At 43.9% G+C, this 21,770-nt stretch overlaps 1 protein-coding gene and 1 pseudogene across 4 annotated transcripts in view; both read left to right on the forward strand.

The window, feature by feature from the left end:
- LOC135548734 (ankyrin repeat and KH domain-containing protein 1-like) overlaps positions 1–13,806 on the forward strand; it is a 53,556-nt gene extending 39,750 nt beyond the window's left edge. For all 4 annotated transcript variants that reach the window (XM_064978612.1, XM_064978613.1, XM_064978614.1 and 1 more), the window contains exons 25-34: positions 6,773–6,938; positions 7,841–8,351; positions 8,568–8,723; positions 9,260–9,409; positions 9,518–11,127; positions 11,791–11,964; positions 12,211–12,465; positions 12,649–12,848; positions 12,966–13,130; positions 13,228–13,806. In XM_064978612.1, coding sequence (XP_064834684.1) covers positions 6,773–6,938; positions 7,841–8,351; positions 8,568–8,723; positions 9,260–9,409; positions 9,518–11,127; positions 11,791–11,964; positions 12,211–12,465; positions 12,649–12,848; positions 12,966–13,130; positions 13,228–13,287 — 3,447 coding nt within the window. In that variant the 3' untranslated portion in view covers positions 13,288–13,806. The remainder of the gene's footprint in view (positions 1–6,772; positions 6,939–7,840; positions 8,352–8,567; positions 8,724–9,259; positions 9,410–9,517; positions 11,128–11,790; positions 11,965–12,210; positions 12,466–12,648; positions 12,849–12,965; positions 13,131–13,227) is intronic.
- A 953-nt stretch (positions 13,807–14,759) lies between these two features.
- Positions 14,760–20,733, forward strand: LOC135547986 (eukaryotic translation initiation factor 4E-binding protein 3-like; annotated as a pseudogene).
- Positions 20,734–21,770: the final 1,037 nt, after the last annotated feature.

Genomic DNA, 21,770 nt, shown 5'->3' on the forward strand with positions numbered 1-21,770 from the left:
GTTCCTAGGCTGTCATTGAAAATAAGAATTTGTTCTTAACTGACTTGCCTAGTAAAATAAAGGTAAAATAAATAAATAAATCTACGGTATGCATAGTCACTTTCCTGTAACCCCGCACATTGACTCGGTTACCGGTAACCCCTGTATATAGCTCATTATTATGTTCTTGTTACTTTTAATTTTAGTTTTTTTATTTGGTAAATATTTTCTTAACCAACAATGCAGTTCAAGAAAAGGGCTCATTAAGAATTTCACTCTAAGGTTGTACCTGTTGTATTCTAACATTTGATTATCTTGACACACTCTGCTTTTTCTCTCGGCTTTGCTCTCAACTTCCGCATTCTCTGGGAAGCACTGACATTATATATATTTTTCCGCTGCTGCCATCTCCCTCTGCTTGAAATATTCCTCATTTTTAGGATACTATCAGTGAGGGATATCTCATGTCTGTTTTGTTTCATCCTTTTACACATTTGAAACAAAACATAATGATTTCATTCTACCAGGTATGCTTTCATTGCAGTCAAATTTTAATTGGGAATTTTTTGGGTAAGCTTTTAGAAATGTATGTTTTGTATGAGCATGACACTCATGTTGCGCATGGTGATGGCTCTACGGACATAAGACTGTCTTATGTAGAGCCATCACAAGTCAGCTAGTGTTCCACATGACTTTTTCCACATTTTGTGTTACAACCTGAATTTTACAAAAAAATGATTCTCTGTCCTGAACATAATACCCCATAATGTTAGTGGAATTATGTTTATTTAAAAACAAAATTTTTGGGGGACAAATTAATAAAAAATGAAACGCTGAATTGTCTTGAGTCAATAAGTATTCAACCCCTTTGTTATGGCAAGCATAAATAACTCCTGCTGCACTGCTGCTTGGAAACCACCTGGTGATCTGTTCACCGTCTGCCCTGGCTTGTCGCCCCATGTCTTGTACAGGTACCCGCACCACACTCCCACCTCTCTCCCGAGCTTTCGCTCGCCTCCAGCACACAGGCACTGTTGGTTCGATTGACTCTGAACTTACAATGGCTAGCCCCAAGTTTTTTTTTTTTTGTGCATTTTGAGATTTGCCTCATGACTCCTGCATGCTTTGTTCACTATGAGCTTTTTATTGTTTACCCAACCATGGGACAGACTGTTCCCACACTCGGAACCCAGACTCTCTATTGGTTACACTGACTTTTGGTCCCCACCCTATTCTAACCTCCTGAAGTCGGCTTTGTATTCATGTTACCTGAGGAACTTGTTGTACAAAATGATCTTGTTGCCAGTCTAATGCACATTCTAATGTCATAAATCAGAACTGCAGAGCTCTCCCTGTCCTATGCCATGCCTTGATTGTATTACTGTTGATGATATCTGGAAATGTGCATGTACATCCTGGCCCATCTACTGTTGCTATCACCAATTCTGACTTGTGCCCTGATATCTGCTTCACTGACTTCTGTTCCCGTAAAGGCCTGGGTTTTATGCACATTAACACAAGAAGCTTATTACCTAAAATGGTTCAATTGAAAGTGTAGGTTCACCACTCCAATCCAGATGTGTTGGTCATTACTGAGATGTGGTTAAGGAAGAGTGTTTTGAATACTGATAACCTTTCAGGTTATAATCTGATAGTCTTATACTCAGCTGCTCCCTCCCAGATTTTGTGTTAAACGCTCTACAACAAAGCTTTTTTAGTGTCCAACAAGCTTTCCCTGCCCTTAACCTTGTTCTGAACACCTCCAAAACAAAGGTCATGTGGTTTGGTTAGAAGAATGCCCCTCTCCCCCACAGGTCTGATTACTACCTTTAAGGGTTTAGAGCTTGACGTAGTCACCTCATACAAGTATGTGGGAGTATGGCTAGACTGTACACTGTCCTTCTCTCAGCACACATGAAAGCTGCAGGCTAAAGTTAAATCTAGACTTGGTCTCCTCTATCGTAATCGCTCCTCTTTCACCCCAGCTGCCAAACGAACCCTGATTCAGATGCTAGATTACAGAGACGTAATTTATAGATCGGCAGGTAAGGGTGCTCTTTACCATTCAGCCATCAGATTTGCCACCAATGCTGCTTGTAGGACACAAAACTGAGCTCTATACTCCTCTGTAAACTGGTTGATGCTCATTTATAAAACACTCGGAGCCCCCCCCCATCTGAGATATCTACTGCAGCCCTCATCCTCCACATACAACACCCGCTCTGCCAGTCAAATTCTGTTATAGGTCCCTAAAGCACACAAATCCTTGGTTCGCTCGTCTTTTCAGTTCGCTGAAGCTAGCAACTGGAACAAGCTGCAACAAACACTCAAACTGGACAGTTTTATCTCAATCACTTCATTCAAAGACAAAATCATGGACACTGTTACTGACAGTTGTGGCTGCTTTGTGTGATGTATTGTTGTCTATACCTTCTTGCCCTTTGTGCTATTGTCTGTGCCCAATAATGTTTGACCCTGTTTTGGGCTGTTACCATGTTGTGCTGCTGCCATGTTGTTGTGCTGCTATCATGTTGTCATTTTGTGTTCCTTCCATGCTGTGTTGTTGTCTTAGGTGTCTCTTGTCGTGTTGTCCTATATTTTAATTTTTAATCCCAGTCCCCGCAGCAGGCCTTTTGCCTTTTGGTTGGCCGTCATAGAATTTGATCTTATTAACTTCTTGCGTCGAGCAATCCCGGATCCGGGATTCTATTTATAGCCTCAAGCTCAAATCGCTCCGTTTTGTTCACGTTTGGCTATGAAAAAAACCTGTATCCAGTTATAGCCTCAAGCTCATTAGCATAACGTAACGTTAACTATTTATGAAAATCGCAAATGAAATGAATGTGCTAGCTCTCAAGCTTAGCCTTTTCTTAACAACACTGTCATCTCAGATTTTCAAAATATGCTTTTGAACCATAGCAAAACAAGCATTTGTGATAGCTAGCGTAGCATTTAGCGTAGCATTTAGCGGGCAACATTTGCACAAAAACCAGAAAAGGATTCAAATAAAATCATTTACATTTGAAGAACTTCGGATGTTTTCAATGAGGAGACTCTCAGTTACATAGCAAATGTTCAGTTTTTCCTGAAAGATTCTTTGTGTAGGAGAAATCGCTCCGTTTTGTACATCACGTTTGGGTACCAAAAAAAACAACGAAAATTCAGTCATCAAAACGGCGAACTGTTTTCCAAATTAACTCCATAATATCGACTGAAACAGGGCAAACGCTGTTTAGAATCAATACTCAATGTGTTTTTCACATATCTCTTCATTGATATATCGTTCGTGGTAGTCTCCTTTCTCCGGTGAATCGCTTGGAAAAAGAAGTGCAGTTGAAGATGACGCACCAATTTCGACGGAAGACACCGGGCGGACACCTGGCAAATGTAGTCTCTTATGGTCAATCTTCCAATGATATGCCTACAAATACGTCACAATGCTGCAGACACCTTGGGGAAACGATAGATGGGGCAGGCTCATTCCTGTCGCATTCACAGCCATATAAGGAGACAATGAAAAACAGAGCCTCAAATCCTGCTCATTTCCTGGTTGCAGTTTCATCTTGGTTTTGCCTGTAGCTTCTGTTCTGGGGCACTCACAGACAATATCTTTGCAGTTCTGGAAACGTCAGTGTTTTCTTTCCAAAGCTATTAATTATATGCATAGTCGAGCATCTTTTTGTGACAAAATATTGCGCTTAAAACGGGCACGTCTTTTTATCCAAAAATGAAATAGCGCCCCTATAGATTTAACAGGTTAACTTGCCTCGTTAAATAAAATAAAGTTAAATGGATTCTCTGTTTGTAGCAACAGTGTTGAATATGATATTTTTAAATGACTACCTCATCTCTGTACCCCACACATACAATTACAGTTGAAGTCAGAACTTTACATACTCTTATGTTGGAGTAATTAAAACTCATTTTTCAACCACTCCACAAATTTCTTGTTAACAAAAAATAGTTTTGGCAAGTCGGCTAGGACAACTACTTTGTGCATGGCACAAATAATTTTTCCAAAAATGGTTTACAGACGGATTATTTCACTTATAATTCACTGTATCACAATTCCAGTGGGTCAGAAGTTTACATACACTAAGTTGACTGTGCCTTTAAACAGCTTGGAAAATTCCAGAAAGGGATGTCATGGCTTTAGAAGCTTATTTGAGTCAATTGGAGGTGTACCTGTGGATGTATTTCGAGTCCTACCTTCAAACTCAGTGCCTCTTTGCTTGACATCATGGGAAGATCAAAAGAAATCAGCCAAGACCCCAGAAAAAATGGTAGACTGGTTCTGGTTCATCCTTGGGAGCAATTTCCAAATTCCCGAAGGTACCACGTTGTTCTGTACAAACAATAGTATGCAAGTATAAACACCATGGGACCATGCAGCCGTCATACCGCTCAGGAAGGAGACGCGTTTTGTCTCCTAGACATGAACTTACTTTGGTGCGAAAAGTGCAAATCAATCCCAGAACAGCAGCAAAGGACCTTGTGAAGGTGCTTGAGGAAACGGTAACAAAAGTATCAATATCTACAGTAAAACGAGTCCTATATCAACGTAACCTGAAAGGCCGCTCAGCAAGGAAGAAGCCACTGCTCCAAAACTACCATTAAAAAGCCAGACTATGGTTTGCAACTGCACATGGGAACAAAGATGGTACTTTTTGGAGAAATGTCCTCTGGTCTGATGAAAGAAAAATAGAACTGTTTGGCTATAATGACCATCATTATGTTAGGAGGAAAAAGGGGGAGGCTTGCAAGCCGAAGAACACCATCCGAACCGTGAAGCACGGGGGTGGCAGCATCATGTTGTGGGGTTGCTTTGCTGCAGGAGGGACTGGTGCACTTCACAAAATAGATGGAATTACGAGGAAGGAAAATTGTGGATATATTGAATCAACATCTCAAGACATCAGTCAGGAAGCTAAAGCTTGGTCGCAAATGAGTCTTCCAAATGGACAATGACCCCCAAGCATACTTCCAAAGTTGTGGCAAAATGGCCTAAGGACATCAACGCCCTGACCTCAATCCCATAGAATATTTGTGGGCAGAACTGAAAAAGCGTGTGCGAGCAAGGAGACCAACAAACCTGACTCAGTGACACCAGCTCTCAGGAGGAATGGCCCAAAATTCACCCAACTTATTGTGGAAGGCTACCCAAAATGTTTGACCCAAGATAAACAATTTAAAGGCAATGCTACTAAATATTACTTGAGTGTATGTAAACTTCTGACCCACTGGGAATGTGATGAAAGAAATAAAAGCTGAAATAAATAATTCTCTACTATTGTTCTGACTTTTCACATTCTTAAAACAAAGTGGTGATCCTATCTGATCTAAGACAGGGAATTTTTACTATGATTAAATGTCAGGAGTTGTGAAAAACTAAGTTAAAATGTATTTGGCTAAGGTGTATGTAAACTTCTGACTTCAACTGTATCTGTAAGGTCCCTCAGTCGAGCAGTGAATTTAAAACACAGATTCAACCACAAAGATCATGGATGTTTTCCAATGCCTCACAAAGGTCACCTATTTGGTAGATGGATATATATTTTTTAAAAGCAGACATTGAATATCCCATAGAGCATGGTGAAGTTATTAATTATACTTGGGATGATGTCAATACACCCAGTCACTATAAAGATACAGGTGCCCTTCCTAATCTCACCATGAGGCCAATGTTGACTTTAAAACAGTTTAATGGCTGTTTTTCGAGAGAACTGAGGATGTATCAACAGCAGTGTAGTTACTCCACAATACCAACCTAATTGACAGCGTGAAAAGGATGCCTGTACAGAATAACAATATTCCAAAACATGCATCCTGTTTACAACCAGGCATGTAAGTAATACTGCAAAAAATGTGGCAAAGCAATTACCTTTTTTTGTCCTGAATACATGTGTTATGATTGAGGCCAATACAACCCATTACTGAGTACCAATCTCCATATTTTCAAGCATAGTGGTGGCTACATCATGTTATGGGTATGCTTATAATGAGTGGTTAAGGATGGGAGAATTTTCAGGATTTGAAAAAGAAAATGGAGTGGTGCTATGCACAGGCAGGGGGAAAGCTTGTCTGTCTGCTTTCCACCAGACACTGGAAGATTAATTCACCATTCAGCAGGACAATTTAAAACCAGGCCAAATTTACACTCGTTGCTTACCAAGAAGACAATGAATGTTCCTGAATGGCCTAGTTACAGTTTTGACTTAAATCTACTTGAAGATCAACAACCATTTAAGATGTTTAAGAATTTTCGAAAATAACAATGGGCAAATGTTGCACAATCCAGGTGTGGAAAGCTCTTAGAGACTTACCCAGAAAGACTCAACGCTGTAATCGCTGCCGTAGGTGCTTCTAGTAAGTATTAACTCGGGGGGTATTTTTAGATATATTTCTGTATTTAATTTTCAGTGAGCAAAAATGTCTAAACATGTTTTCACTTTGTCATTTGGGTATTGTGTGTTGAAGATTTGAGAGGTTAAAAATAATATTTAATCCATTTTGAATTGACTGTAACACAAAGTGTGGAATAAGTCAAGGGGTATGAATACTTTCTGAAGGCACTGGATATCTACCTGACATATGTTGAAGACATGCATGTTGAATGTTTTTTCAAAAATGTCCCACCTCAATTTGCAACAGTTATGTAGAATGATCCACTACTTATGGGCCCTGGTCAATAGGGTGTCATTTGGGACACGAACCTTCTGCTCCTCATTTGTCTGTATGGATTTACAGGTCTCTGTAGATATTGTAATCATCTGTTTTTGCTTGGGGTGTACAGTCCAGGGAGGAAAGTAAGAAGCAAGCCCTGGCTGCTAAGCGTGAGAAGCGTAAGGAGAAACGCAAGAAGAAGAAGGAAGAGCAGAAGAGGAAGCTGGAGGAGGAAGAGGCCAAAGTAAAGGAGGAGGACCTGGAGTTACAGGACCAGGATCAAGACTCCTCCGAGGGTGAGCACCTATTTACCAGCTCAACCTTTACAGCCTCTAATAGCCTAATCCAGATACTGATATCAGCATTGTATTGCTGTTTAAGATGACCTTTTTCCTAGATAAACTATGTCTCTGTCTGCGTGACTGAAGGGATATTGAAGTCACAATTAAACAAGCTACTCACTTATTTACAGCCTGTTTTGTTTCCCTATTATGTAAACTGAAAGAAGAATGTACTGAACATGTATATAAATGCAACATGCAACAATTTGAAATATATTTTTTACTGAGTTACAGTTCATGTGAGGAAACCAGTCAATTTTAACTGATTTCATTGGGCCCTAAACAATGGATTTCACATGCCTGGGAATACACATATGCATCTTTTGGTCACAGATACCTTTAAAAAATGGGCCTCGCAATGGTTCTCAGGATCCCGTCACAGGGTATTTCTGTGCATTCAAATTGCCATAGATGAAATGCAATTGTGTTCGTTGTCCGTAGCTTATGCCTGCCCATACCTTAACCCCACCACCACCATAGGGCACCCTGTTCACAATGTTGACATCAGCGAACTGCTCGCCCACACAACGCCATACACATGGTCTGTGGTAGTGAGGCTGGTTGGACGTACTGCCAAAATTCTCTATAACAATGTTGGAGGCTTGTGGTAGAAAAATTAACATTCAGTTCTCTGGCAATAGCTCTGATGGACATTCCTGCAGCCAGCAGGACAATATATTTTTTTTTAGCTCATGATACATGGGACCAACACTTTACATGTTGCGTTTGTTTTGTTCAGTGTACATCTCAACTGAGAAGCAGCCATCCAGCATCTTTTTAAAAAGAATTTCTGTTAATTTACAATTGTAAAATAAGGGTGAATAACCTTTTCCTTCCTTGTCTCATGGTCTGTGTAGATGGCGATGTCCCTATTGACCCGCCCAGTGCTACTACAACCACCACCATTGGCATCTCTGCCACCTCTAGCACCTTCACCAACGCCTTCGGCAAGAAACGAGCCAATGTGACGACCACGCCCAGCACCAACCGCAAGAACAAGAAGAACAAGACCAAGGACTCCCCCAGCGAGCCCATCATCCTGCAAGACCCCCAGGTGGCACTGGCTCAGCAGAAGGTTAACAAAAACAAGATCCACGGGGAGCCCAGGGGTGGAGGGGTGCCAGGTGGAAGCGACTCGGACAACTTGGACAGCACCGACTGCAACAGCGAGAGCAGCAGCGGAGGCAAGAGCCAGGAGCTCAACTACCTACCGGACCTGCCCTCTTCGTCTTCCTCCTGCTCTTCATCGTCTGCTCCCTCGGTAGTGAGCCAGCAGCCCCAGCCGGTCCCTGAGAAGAGGCAGTGCACATCACTACACAGCTCCCGAGACGACAAGATCACTGTGTCCATCTCCAAACCACACCATAAGTAAGTGGCTAGTCTTTTTTGCTCAACTGCTATGTATCCAAACTAAAAATATAACCTTTTGTTGGTCCTTTAACTATTATACTGCTGTAGTGGTTTGTTTTCTCTGGCTTTAGTGCAAAATGTAGAAAGGACACATGCAGGATTCTTCCATCTGAATTGTTTTAGGTACACCGCAGGGTTCTCTTAAGTTTATTATTCCGTATTCTTTCTTCTCAGAATCCATGACCACATAAACGACTTCACGCCCAGTTCCCTTCCCTCCTCGTTCAGAACTATTTCACTGCCAGTCATCTCTCCCATCAGCAAGATGAACCTCACCAGCCCCAAGAGGGGCCAGAAGAGAGAAGAAGGCTGGAAGGAGGTGGTGCGAAGGTGAGTTGGCTCACAGGAATGTGCCTCAAATCAAACAGTCGCTACTGTTGTTACTGTTATGCATAAAGACAGTAGGAGTACAGTATATCCCTGTTTAGCATCTCCGGTGCTTTAGTTTGTAATGTATAACAATCAACTGCCACTTGTATCTACTACATAGTTGTGGAACGTAAAGACATACAGTGGGGCAAAAAATTATTTAGTCAGCCATCAATTGTGCAAGTTCTCCCACTTAAAAAGATGAGAGAGGCCTGTAATTTTTATCGTAGGTACACTTCAACTATGACAGACAAAATGAGGGAAAAAAATCGGACCATAATTTGCAAATAAATTCATAAAAAATCCCCCAATGTGATTTTCTGGATTTTTTTTCTTCTCATTTTGTCCGTTATAGTTGAAGTGTACCTATGATGAAAATTACAGGCCTCATCTTTTTAAGTGGGGGAACTTGCACAATTGCTGGCTGACTAAATACTTTTTTGCCCCACTGTATGACACATATATATTAATTGAATTGCTTTTGTGTGTATTCTCAGGTCAAAGAAGCTGTCGGTGCCTGCCTCTGTGGTGTCTCGGATCATGGGCAGAGGTGGCTGTAATATCACTGCCATTCAGGATGTGACCGGTGCTCACATCGACGTGGACAAACAGAAGGACAAGAATGGAGAGAGGATGATCACCATCAGGTTAGACCAGCCAATTTGTCTACTGCTTTCACAGAACAGTCTGTCAGTATATCATAGTCATTTTTACTGTCTGACACACACCTGCTTTTCTTCCTTCTGGTCTTTCAGAGGTGGCACAGAGTCGACTCGACACGCCGTGCAGCTGATCAGTGCCCTGATCCAGGACCCAGCCAAGGAGCTGGAGGACCTGATCCCCAGAAACCACATCCGCGCACCTGGCACCAGCACCAAGATTGGCTCCACCTACACCACCTCCACAGGGGCCACCAACACTACGGCGTCCGGCTCCAAGGGCCTGGCATCAGTGTTGCCGTCGTCCGCTGTGTCCTTCCAGTCGTCCTCTGTCTCTCAACAGGGAGGGAAGATGGGGAAGAACCTGTCTCCCGGAGTGAGGCCCCCTTTTGTTTCACTTCCTCTGGCGTACTCCAACCCCCACCTGGCCCTGCTGGCCGCCCAGACCATGCACCACATCAGACATCCGCGCCTGCCCATGGCACAGTTCGGTGGCACCTTCTCTCCGTCGCCCAACACCTGGGGCCCCTTCCCGGTGCGTCCCATCAGCCCCGCCAGCACTAACAGCTCTCCCAAGCACAACGGGACCACTGCTCCCCGGCCCTTGCCTGCCTCCACTGCCCATCCAGAGTACACAGCCCCTACCTTTATAGCAGGCCCTGCAGCCACCGCCTCTCCCTCCAGATCTGCACCCTCTGGAACCCCCATGCCCTCCGCCGTCAGGAAGCAGATCTTTTCTGGCGAATCAAAGAAGGCCAGCATGGCAGTGGTCACCTCGACCTTGAGTGGTGCGCCCGCTACACAGGTGGGCGCTGCACCCCCCACCATGCCCTCTACCACACCCTCCCCTCCTGCTCCTATCGCCCCACCTGCACAGCAGCTACCCATTTCCAAGCTAGAGCCTGCTGGCTGCGCCATGCCTGGTAAAGAGAAGTCCCCTCCAGACTCAGCGGCACCTGTCCAAGGTGGAGCATCTGAAGGCTCCGACTCCACCGGCCCCATGCACTTCACAGCTCCCACTGCTCCACCACCACTGCCCTCACAGCAGCCAGATAGCCGACAGCAGCAGCTGTCCCTCCCCTCCTCCTCCAGCACAGAGCCCAGCCTCCGGCCCGCCCAGCCTCCCTGCTCCCTCCTGCCCACGTCTCGCTCTGCACCAGCAGGGGGCAGCACAGTCACACACACCAGCAGCACTTTACCTCACTACGCATCGCCTGCTCACTCACGCATGCAGCCCTCGGCCCAGTTCTACCCCATGGCAGCTGGGGCATCTCTACAGGAGCACCAGTCTGTATTTGTACCCTCTGGAGCATCTCAGGAGCAACGTCAGAAATCACAGCAGCAGCATGCCAGCCAGAGCATGACAACCCCCTCCATGCAGCAGCAGATGTCCTCCAACATGGGCATGATGAACGGCTCCCAGATGCACATCCACGGGGGCAAGGCCCAGCAGCTGCCCCCCAACTACGGCCCCACAGCCCTCTTCAACCATTTCAGCAGCATGTTTGACAGCAACCAGGTGGGCAACAACCAGGTGTGGGGAGCATGTCACCTGCCTGCACGGACCCCTCCTGAGCAGCCCTACACCGCTCCACCGGCCTATATAGGGGGCATGGGACAGATGGAGAACATGGTGCCCCCTCCTGATGGCTCCAAGGCACCAGGGTACCGCTGTAACACCCAGAGGATTGTCACCAGTCCAATCGGTAAGCAACAAGGACCATAAAGACTCCACCACACACACACACACACACAGTCTTAACCCATAGCTCCAAGACAAAACTTTTGTTTCATAGAAACAAAAAATCAACTGATTCCACAAAGCAGTACTCTTCACATACATACATGCATACATACATGCATACAGGAACTGACAAAACAAAGGAAACGCCGACATTAAAGTGTCTTAATAGGGCGTTGGACCACCACAAGCCACCAGAACATCTTCAATGAGTCCTGGCATAAATTCTACAAGCGTCTGGAACTCTATTGGAGGGATGTGACACCATTCTTCCACAATAAATAATAATTTGTTATTTTGTTGATGGTAGTGGTAAATACTGTCTCAGGCGCTGCTCCAGAATCTCGAAGTAAGGTTTACATAATTTTCATGCTCATCAAACCATTCAGTGACCACTTGTGCCCTGTGGATGGTTGCATTGTCATTTACCTTGCCCTTTGAGGGGTTGAGTGGACCTAACCCATGGAAGGAAAATTCACCCAACACCATAGGAACCAGAACCCTAATTTATTTACTCAACTGCTTCCTTTATTTTGGCAGTTACCTGTATATTGACAGACTAGTTCAGTTTATTACAGTGATTTGTGCCTACATAATTTTACCGGGTCAGTTGAACTCTTTGTTTCAGGAATGCACCCAATGGACCCGTCGGGAAACTCCATCTCTTCGTCTGCTGCGCTGACTAGCTTCGCCACCAGTATCTCTTGCAGTCCAGTGTACCTGCAGGGTCCAGCCTCCGTGGGCACGCCCTCCTTCAGCCGCCAGCACTTCTCTCCTCACCCCTGGAGCGCCTCCACCTCCTGTAAGAACACAACACAGGGAGCGGGAACAGGGCCGTTGCTTCATAGATGTTCTGTGCCACCCCCCTGTTTTTTGTTGTTTTGTAAACACAGTACATTAGCTTCGTTGTCTACTGTCAAGGTGGGGACACTGAGACAGTCACTTGGTAAGATAATGAAAGTAAATGAAGCCAAATCAAATGATTTAATGTGATTTTATCCGAAGTATTTGATTAATCTAACAAGCCAAGCCTTTGCGACTCCCTCAGGTGAGTCCCCAGTGCCCTCTGTGTCGTCCGGGGGCTCGTCCCCCCTCTGTGCGTCCATGGTGACCCCGGCTCTGATTCAGGCTAAGCCCAGCAGCAATAGCCAGCAAGACCGCAAGGTGCCCCCTCCAATCGGCACAGAGCGCCTGGCACGTATCCGCCAGACGGGCTCCGTCAACCACGCCATGCTCACTGCCAGCTACACACCGCCTGTGGGACAGGGGGGCATCTGGTCCTTTGGAGTGGGCAGTTCTTCTGGTGAGTGTTCAGGGGGAAGGTGGATGGGGTTAGTGCACAATGGATAGATGTAGACCTGATCGTCTTAACTTCAGAGTGTTTTAAGATGTTTCTTGTAAGGTTTTGTAATATATTGTGAATGTCTTCTGTGTAAATGTTTTTTTTAAACATGACAATTAACTCTCACACCATCCCAAATCTCAGTCCTCCCCTCTTACCCTCCACCAGAGGCGATGTCGGGCTGGTCTCAGCCCCTGATGGGCGGTCACGTGATGCACCAGCAGATGCAGGAGCAGAGTGCTTTCTCCCAGCATCAGGCCATGGAGCGGGACGACACGGGCATCGTGAACCCCTCCAACACTTTCCATCAGCCCATGCCCACCAACTTTATGGACTTCCCAAAGGTAACGGACACAGCTAAGTAGTTGGTGCAAAGATCTCCTGGTGCGAGTGATCCTATGAGATCTATCACAAAAACAAAATGTTTACCACTTCTCTCTCTCTCTTATTGTCCTTTTGAGGGTTTGCCAATATCAATGTATGGTGGGACGATGATTCCTCCCCACCCTCCTATGGGAGAGGCCCCCGGGGGCCCCGTGTACAACGGGCTCCATAACGCTGACCCTGCCTGGAACCCCATAATGAAGGTGGTTACTAACTCTGCAGATAACTCAGATCCCCAGCAGGTAAGCACTCTCATTAACATTTTTCACTTATTTTCACCATTACTCAGTCCTCACTGTTGTGGTTTTGTAGCTAAGTGAGGAAAACTTGTCGTTTTAGGTCTGGCCTGGGACTTGGGCCCCGCACGTTGGGAATGTGCACCTGAATCATGTCAACTAAACACGCGGCCATCAAAGCATAGGACCAGTAACAAGACTCATACACGTTTAAGAGAACCAGATAATTACATAATATTCAACGATATTAACCTAGGGAGTGTCCAGAAAGGAGGAATTGGATGGTTGGACACCATTTTGATGTGCCTAACTAAAAAGACAAATCCAGTGTGGGCTGTAATGTGTTTACCAATGTCTATGAACAAACCGATTTGCCTGTTCAACAGGATCCATTCTCTGCGTAGTATAGCCATTATTTTGACTTTAAAAGCCCCACATGAATTGTTCTTGGTCTGCAGGGCTCTACAGGACTGTACGCTATTTATACTCAGCCCAAGAATTAGGTGATAACATAAAGAGAGAAATCAGACCTTTTAGAGTGGTAAATACATGTATAATTGTTTACATACTAAAAAGGGTTCAAATGAGAGTACATTTCATGTCGTATAGTGGCTCTACTTTATGTAGCCTGTATTAATGTGAAATATTTACCTTAATATTCAATAAAAAAGACGGAACTGTACCATCTTCGCCTTTCTATTCTTATTGCATTAACGTCATGACATACACCTCATGATTCTCCATACACTTGTTGATTTGAAGTGCCCTTGGTCTGTCTGTATTTAAGTAGTAGACTATAGTGTCATGTTTACTCATTGATGATGTCATCACTCACTGACTGCATGTTCTGGCAGGGGGTTCTGTTTATCATCTTGCAACTGTCTTGCATGCATCAAGAAGTTTCCACAAGAGACTGCAATCTGACAATTATTTTACATTCAATAGAGCCCCACCAGCAATAAATTGTCTACCCAGATAACACCCAAAAGCTCAGTATGTTTTGACAGATTACTACATTATCTCATTATCCTGTTTAAATGGATTATAGCTCATCTGCCTTGTTTTGGAATAACATGTATTTTGATTGTAAACAAGTAAGGCGGAAGATGTTTGAGTAACTTTTTTTTCTTCTTCTTCAAAACAACCAAGATTGACTGGGAATGGCATTTTAATGAGCGACCACTGTCACGCAATCTGAGAAAATAAAGCCGTCTTGGATGATATAACACTTTGAATAACATTGTCACGATGTCACATTGACTGATGTCACCTATTTATTTGTCTAACTTTATTTCCTAGTCCTCATCTACACAGTACAATTAAATCATGGGACTTGGTTCATTTCCATTCATACTGAGTCAACAATGTTATTGTGAGCTGTAAAATATGTTTTAGCTCTGTTGTATCATACACACCTGCACGTGGCTCTCGGCGCATATTGAGTATATCAATCTTGAAGTGGTGTGTGTCTCCCAGCGGTCCCGTGTTTCCAAACATACTTTCGAGTTGGCGCAGCATTAGTTGACTAAAGGCCAGAGTTGACATTGATCTGCAATAATTTGGCCAGGCTGTTTTTGTTTTGGAACTTTTAATTCCTTTTATATAACTTATTTGTTTATTCATCGACTTTCTGCAATGTCTTCTAATTGTAACCGCAGTATAGGTCTTAACTGCTCTATTCCCAGTAGCTTTGAGCAGTCGAAAGACTGGTCTCAGCTGCCGACACCTACCATCAGACGCCCGGAGGCACTCTGTTCTCCACGACTCCTGGAGGTAAGTTATGCAAAAATAACGGAATTCTGCCAAATAACTGTCATATAGAACAGGGGCGTCATGCACCACAAAAATCCAAGGGGGGCACAAAGTAGGTAAAGATGGCTGGGGGGGGGGGGGGCTTTTGGAGGTTTTTTTTCCCTAAACATTTTCCCAACACCTGAAACGGACATAATCATATGCTTAATTTTATGTTAATATCTTTCTGCATATCTAATCATACCTCTTCAACTATATATGATTGGTGGTTCTATTTTAAAATAAACGAAATATGCTTTTCTGCTAAAATCTGAGTCAAAGATTGAACGTGTGTTATAATTATTGCTTGCTTTTCTAAATTTCTCTACCATAAGCTCTATCCAATGTCACATCCAACCAGCCTCACATCCGCAGACCACGTGTAATTTCACCAGCCCAGGACCTCCACGTCTGGCTTCTTCACCTGTCTGCGATAAAGCCCTTTTGTGGGGAAAACTCATTCTGATTGGCTGCCCTGGCTCCCCAGTGGGGGGGCCTGGCTGTCATGTGGGCGGACCTATATGCCCTCCAAGGTCCACCCATGGCCGCACCCCTGCCCATTTATGTGAAATCCATAGATTAGGGCCTAGTTTATTTATTTCAATTGACTGATTTCCTTATATGAATTATAACTCCGTAAAATATTTCAAATTGTTGTATGTTGTTTTATATTTTTGTTCAGTATAGTTATCTGGGCTCGTTCAAGCCATCTTCCTAAAATTGCTATGTGGCAAGTAGTATTACAGAGAAACAACGTTTGTTTAAACGGGACAGATCTGAGGGGGCATGATTTCTCAGATATTGAGAAACACACTGGAATGTACTGAAGCTACTAGTTTGGAGAATAAAGTGCCTTGTGCACCAGTGCCTGAATATAGACCTCAGGAACACAGTGCTGATTCTGTCTTTTTTTTAGGAACTTATGAACAGTACTTACAGTCCTATTGCATTAAATGCACTTTTACCTGTTTCCATAATTTTAGCAGCATCCTTATTGTATGGATCAAGCAAAAACAGAATTTTATCTCTGTCAAGATGAGTTGATCCGATATGTCAACTGTGGGAGTGTACATGTTATTTGTATTTATTTTTAACTGGTGTGTTGACTGAGAACACGTTCTCATTTACAGCAATGATCTGGGGCCATGCGTGTGAGGAGGATAAATCAGTCGGCAGCCTTTCTGAGGGAATTAACTGTATGATAACAGGTATATGTTGTCTACTCCCTTTCCCTGCCTTTTATGACCAGATACAGTCAGTGCCTTGAACCTATTCTATCGCGCCCAAAAAACCTGCTCCTTTTACTCTCTGTTCCGAACGTACTAGACGACCTGTTCTTATAGCCTTATCCTACTCCTCCTGTTCCTCTGGTGATGTAGAGGTCAATTCAGGCCCTGCTGTGCCTAGCTCCATTCCTACTCCCCAGGTGCTTTCATTTGTTTACTTCTGTAACTGTAAAATCCTTGTTTTATTGACTGCTTTAGCCCACTCTGCCAACCCGGATGTCCTACCCGTGTCTGAATCCTGGCTTAGGAAGACCACCAAAAAGACCACCAAAATCCCTGAAATTTCCATCCCAAACTATAATATTTTCCGACAAGATAGACCTGCCAAAGGGGGCGGTATTGCAATCTACTGCAGAGAGAGTCTGCAGAGTTCTGTCTTACTACCCAAACAATTTGAGTTTCTACTTTAAAAAATCCACCTCTCCAGAAACAAGTCGCTAACTGTTTCCGTTTGCTATAGACCACCCTCTGCCCCCAGCTGTGCCCTGGACACCATATGTGAATTGATTGCCCCCCATCTATCTTCAGAGCTCGTGCTGCTAAGTGACCTAAACTGGGACATGCTTAACACCCCGGCCATCCTACAATCTAAGCTTGATGCCCTCAATCTCGCACAAATTATCAATGTATGATGAATCAATGAACCCACCAGGGACAATCCCAAATCTGTAAACACGGGCACCCTCATGGATATCATCCTAACCAACTTGCCCTTCAAATACACCTCTGCTGTTAACCACCAAGATTTCAGCGATCACTGCCTTATAGCCTGCATCCGTAATGGGTCTGCGGTCAAACGATCACCCCACATCACTGTCAAGCGCTCCCTAATACACTTCAGCGAGCAGGCCTTTCTAATCGACCTAGCCCGGGTATCCTGGAAGGATATTGACCTCATCCCGTCAGTAGAGGATGCCTGGTTATTTCCTCAACATCTTAAATAAGCATGCCCCATTCAAAAATTTAGAACCAGGAACAGATATAGCCCTAAGTTCTCTCCAGACCTGACTGCAATTGACCTTCACAAAAACATCCTGTGGCGTTCTGCATTAGCATAGAATAGCCCCCGTGACATGCAACTTTTCAGGGAAGTTAGGAACCAATATACACAGGCAGTTAGGAAAGCTAAGGCTAGCTTTTTCAAGCAGAAACTTGTTTCCTGTAGCACTAACACAAAAAGGTTCTGGGACACTGTAAAGGCCATGGACAATAAGAGCGTCTCCTCCCAGCTGCCCACTCCACTGAGGCTAGGAAACACCGTCACCACCGATAAATCCACCATAATTGAGAATTGCAGTAAGCATTTTTCTACGGCAGGCCATGCTTTCCACGTGGCTGCAAAATCTGGACCCCTACAACTCAGCCGGGCTAGACAATCTGGACCCTCTCTTTCTAAAATGATCTGCTGAAATTGTTGGCAACCCCTATTACTAACCTGTTCAACCTCTTTCATATCGTCTTATGATTCCCAAAGATTGGGAAGCTGCCGCGGTCATCCCCCTCTTCAAAGGGGGAGACACTTGAGACCCAAACTGCTACAGACTTATATCCTACCCGCTTTTCTTAGGTCTTCGAAAGCCAAGTTAACAAACAGATTACCGACCATTTCGAATCCAACCGTACCTTCTCCGCTATGCAATCTGGTTTCAAAGCTGGTCATGGGTGCACCTCAGCCACGCTCAAGGTCCTAAATGATATCATAACCGCCATCGATAAGAGACATTACTGTGCAGCCGTATTTATCGACCTGGCCAAGGCTTTTAACTCTGTCAATCACCACATTCTTATCGGCAGACTCAACAGCCTTGGTTTCTCAAATGATTGCCTCGCCTGGTTCATCAACTACTTCTCTGATAGAGTTCAGTGTGTCAAATCGGAGGGTCTGCTGTCCGGACCTCTGGCAGTCTCTATGGGGGTGCCACATTGTTCAATTCTTGGGCAGACTCTCTTCTCTGTATACATCAATGATGTCGCTCTTGCTGCTGGTGATTCTCTGATCGACCTCTACGCAGACGACACCATTCTGTATACCTCTGGCCCTTCTTTGGACACTGTTAACAAACCTCCAGACAAGCTTCAATGCCATACAACTCTCCTTCCGTGTGGTCTCCAACTACAAGTAAAACTGAATGCATGCTCTTCAACCGATCGCTGCCCGCACGTGCCCACCTGTCTAGCATCACTTACTCTGACGGTTCTGACTTAGAATATGTGGACAACTACAAATACCTAGGTGTCTGGTTAGACTGTAAACTCTCCTTCCAGACTCATATTAAGCATTGCCAATCCAAAATTAAATCTACAATCGGCTTCCTATTTCGCAACAAAGCATCCTTCACTCATGCTGCCAAACATCCCCTCGTAAATCTGACCATCCTACCGATCCTCGACTTCGGCGATGTCATTTGCAAAATAGCCTCCAACACCCTACTCAACAAATTGGATGCAGTCTATCACAGTGCCATTTGTTTTGTAACCAAAGTCCCATATACTACCCACCACTGTGACCTGTATGCTCTCATTGGCTGGCCCTCACTTCATTACTCGTCGCCAAACCCACTGGCTCCAGGTCATCAACAAGTCTCTGCTCGGTAAAGCCCCGCCTTATCTCAGCTCACTGGTCACCATAGCAGGTATATCTCACTGGTCACCCGCAAAGCCAATTTTTCCTTTGGTCGCCTTTCCTTCCAGTTCTCTGCTGCCAATGACTGGAATGAACTGCAAAAGTCACTGAAGCTGGAGACTTATATGTCCCGCACTAGCTTTTAAGCACTAGATGTCAGAGCAGCTCAGATCACTGCATCTGTACATAGCCCATCTGTAAATAGCCCATTCAACTACCTCATCCCCATACTCTATTTATTTACTTATCTTGCTCCTTTGCACCCCAGTATCTCGACTTGCACATTCATCTTCTGCACTCTACCATTCCAGTGTTTTAATTGCTATATTGTAATTACTTCGCCAGCATGGCCTATTTATTGTCTTACCTCCCTTATCCTACCTTATTTGCACATACTGTATTTAGACTTTTTCTACTGTATGTTTGTTTATTCCTTGTGTAACTCTATGTTGTATGTGTCGAACTGCTTTGCTTTATCTTGGCCAGGCCGCAGTTGCAAATGAGAACTTGTTCGGCAGGGGCGGCAGGGTAGCCTAGTGGTTAGAGCGTTGGACTAGTAACCCCGGAAGGTTGCAAGTTCAAACCCCCGAGCTGACCAGGTACAAATCTGTCGTTCTGCCCCTGAACAGGCAGTTAACCCACTGTTCCTAGGCCGTCATTGAAAATAAGAATTTGTTCTTAACTGACTTGCCTAGTAAAATAAAGCTAAAATAAATAAATAAATAGCCTACCTGGTTAAATAAAGGTGAAATAAAAAATAAAAGTGCAAAATGGGAAAAGTACAGACCTCGCACTTTTCTAAGTAGCCTGCACTAACCCACCTTGGACAACTATTGTGCACAAGAATACCTCATGGTCTAGACACACTGATGCACCTTGTGACTTTTGTCGAGTCTCCTGGTACTACTGTCCGTGTTTTTACTCTGAGACAGACACTTTATGCCCTTGGTTGTTATCGCAGAAACCAGGATCATCTGACAAAGTTCCTGCTGGAGTGTCGGAATATACCAATCGCACACACCCCCCCCATGCTGCTTCCCCCATATCACCGGGGTCACGGTGTTGGCCCTGCACCCTCTGGGCAAGCTGAAGGAGATGGATGAGAACAAAGACATCTCAGGTAAGCCCTTATACTGACAGTGACTACTGAATGTCCCATGAGACCCACTAGCCTCTTGCCCTAGCCTGGCCTCTTGGTCACCTGCTCTTCCAAACACCTGACTCCTTGCCCACATGGCTTTGAAGCAGATATAGTATGTGCTTGGAACAGGTTCTCTCTTGTTTTGTTCTTAGAAGTGGTGCAGGGACAGTAAATTAAGTAATTGCACTCATTCTGCAATTGCATACATTTGTTTCATGGTGCATTTGTTTATATCCTAATATAAAAATACAGTATCACCTTGTCATTGTCACATGTTATATGTTCTGATGTCTCGCCTTCCTAACTTGCCTCATTTTACTGTCTCCTTAAATTTCACTAATAAAAGGGAGCGGACAGGTGGCTTGGTTCAGGCCGATGTCAATAAGTACTATATTTCAGATAAGGAAGCAGGCTACTTAGGCCTGTTGTCATCAGTGCAGTGTGTATGAGGTGGCAAATGGCCATACTCTCACCTAGTGTGCAAACCAGTCAGTTTGTGTTTAAAAAAATACAATAGATTTGTACCAGCATAAGACCAAGTTTCAAGGTGAACCGCTCCATGAGAAAAGCAAACACATGTCAAGCTGCTGGCCAAGCCTTGTGCTGCATATCTTGTGACCACTCCATTTAGGTTTCATGCACCAGAAAGGGCTCTATCAGTGCGCATAGCTTCTTGGAAGTTCAGGAAAGGAAATGTCCCCAAAGCTGACTTGTGTTCTCTCTTCTGTTCCTACAGCTGATGGTGTCCAGTTTGTAATTGACATCTGAACCTACTCATCCAGACCAGCTCTGTTGGAGAAATTGTATTCCGTTCAGACCACTGGGTGGTCTCTACTGGTCAGTGGACAGAACACTCACTTTATATTCCCTTCTGTTTAATCCTGGTGGATGATTCAAGAACCGTTAAAGGCTCAGTTGACCTGAGGCTAGAGGAAGAATTCTGGGTAAATTTTAAGGGTGGCTGTATTCAGTCTGCTAACTGTGCCAAAGAGGTTAACTCATTGTTCTGCTGATTTTATCTGATGTACTTTTTTATTCTGTACACTAGGTACTTTATGTTTTTACAGGATTAATTCATGTATAATTAGTTTTGTTCATGGAAACAAATATTTCAAGTTGCATTTTTATATGTGGTGTATGGGTAGGCAGCCAAGTATGAGGTGTTCTAGAGATTTCTTCAATTAATCTCTGGGCTCTTTGACAGTGTGTGCTGTTCAGCTGCAAAAAAAAATGAAAGAACTGAAAGAAAGGAAAAAGTTAAGGGTGCTTTGTGTGTTTTTAGTCATCTAATTGTTTGAAAAGACATGGCAATGGCCCGAGAAGGGTGGCGTTTATGTGGTATGCTTTGAAGTAACTCATTGCCAATGTATAGAGAATTACTTTAGAGTAGGGATCAACTAGATTCGGCTGCGGGACAATTTTGTTCCCACAAACAGAACTATTTTACAAAAATGTAATAATTAATCAAACCTTGCTTACATTTGTATACCATCACATATCTCTCTATTATGGGCGGGAATACTTTGAAACAGATTTTCAAAATTAAAATCACTTGCAGCTGATATGCAGGTGTTTTTAGTCTTATGTCCAACAAAACAAATATAATATATATACAGTACCAATCAAAAGTTTGGATACACCTACTCATTCAAAGGTTTTTCTTTATTTTGACTTTTCTACATTGTAGTATAATAGTGAAGACATCAACTATGAAATAACACATATGGAATCATGTCGTAACCAAAAAAGTGTTAAAAAAATCTAAATATTTTAGATACTTCAAAGTAGCCACCCTTTGCATTGAG

This window comes from Oncorhynchus masou, chromosome 11 (assembly GCF_036934945.1).
Source record: "Oncorhynchus masou masou isolate Uvic2021 chromosome 11, UVic_Omas_1.1, whole genome shotgun sequence".
NCBI classification, from domain to species: Eukaryota; Metazoa; Chordata; class Actinopteri; order Salmoniformes; family Salmonidae; genus Oncorhynchus; species Oncorhynchus masou.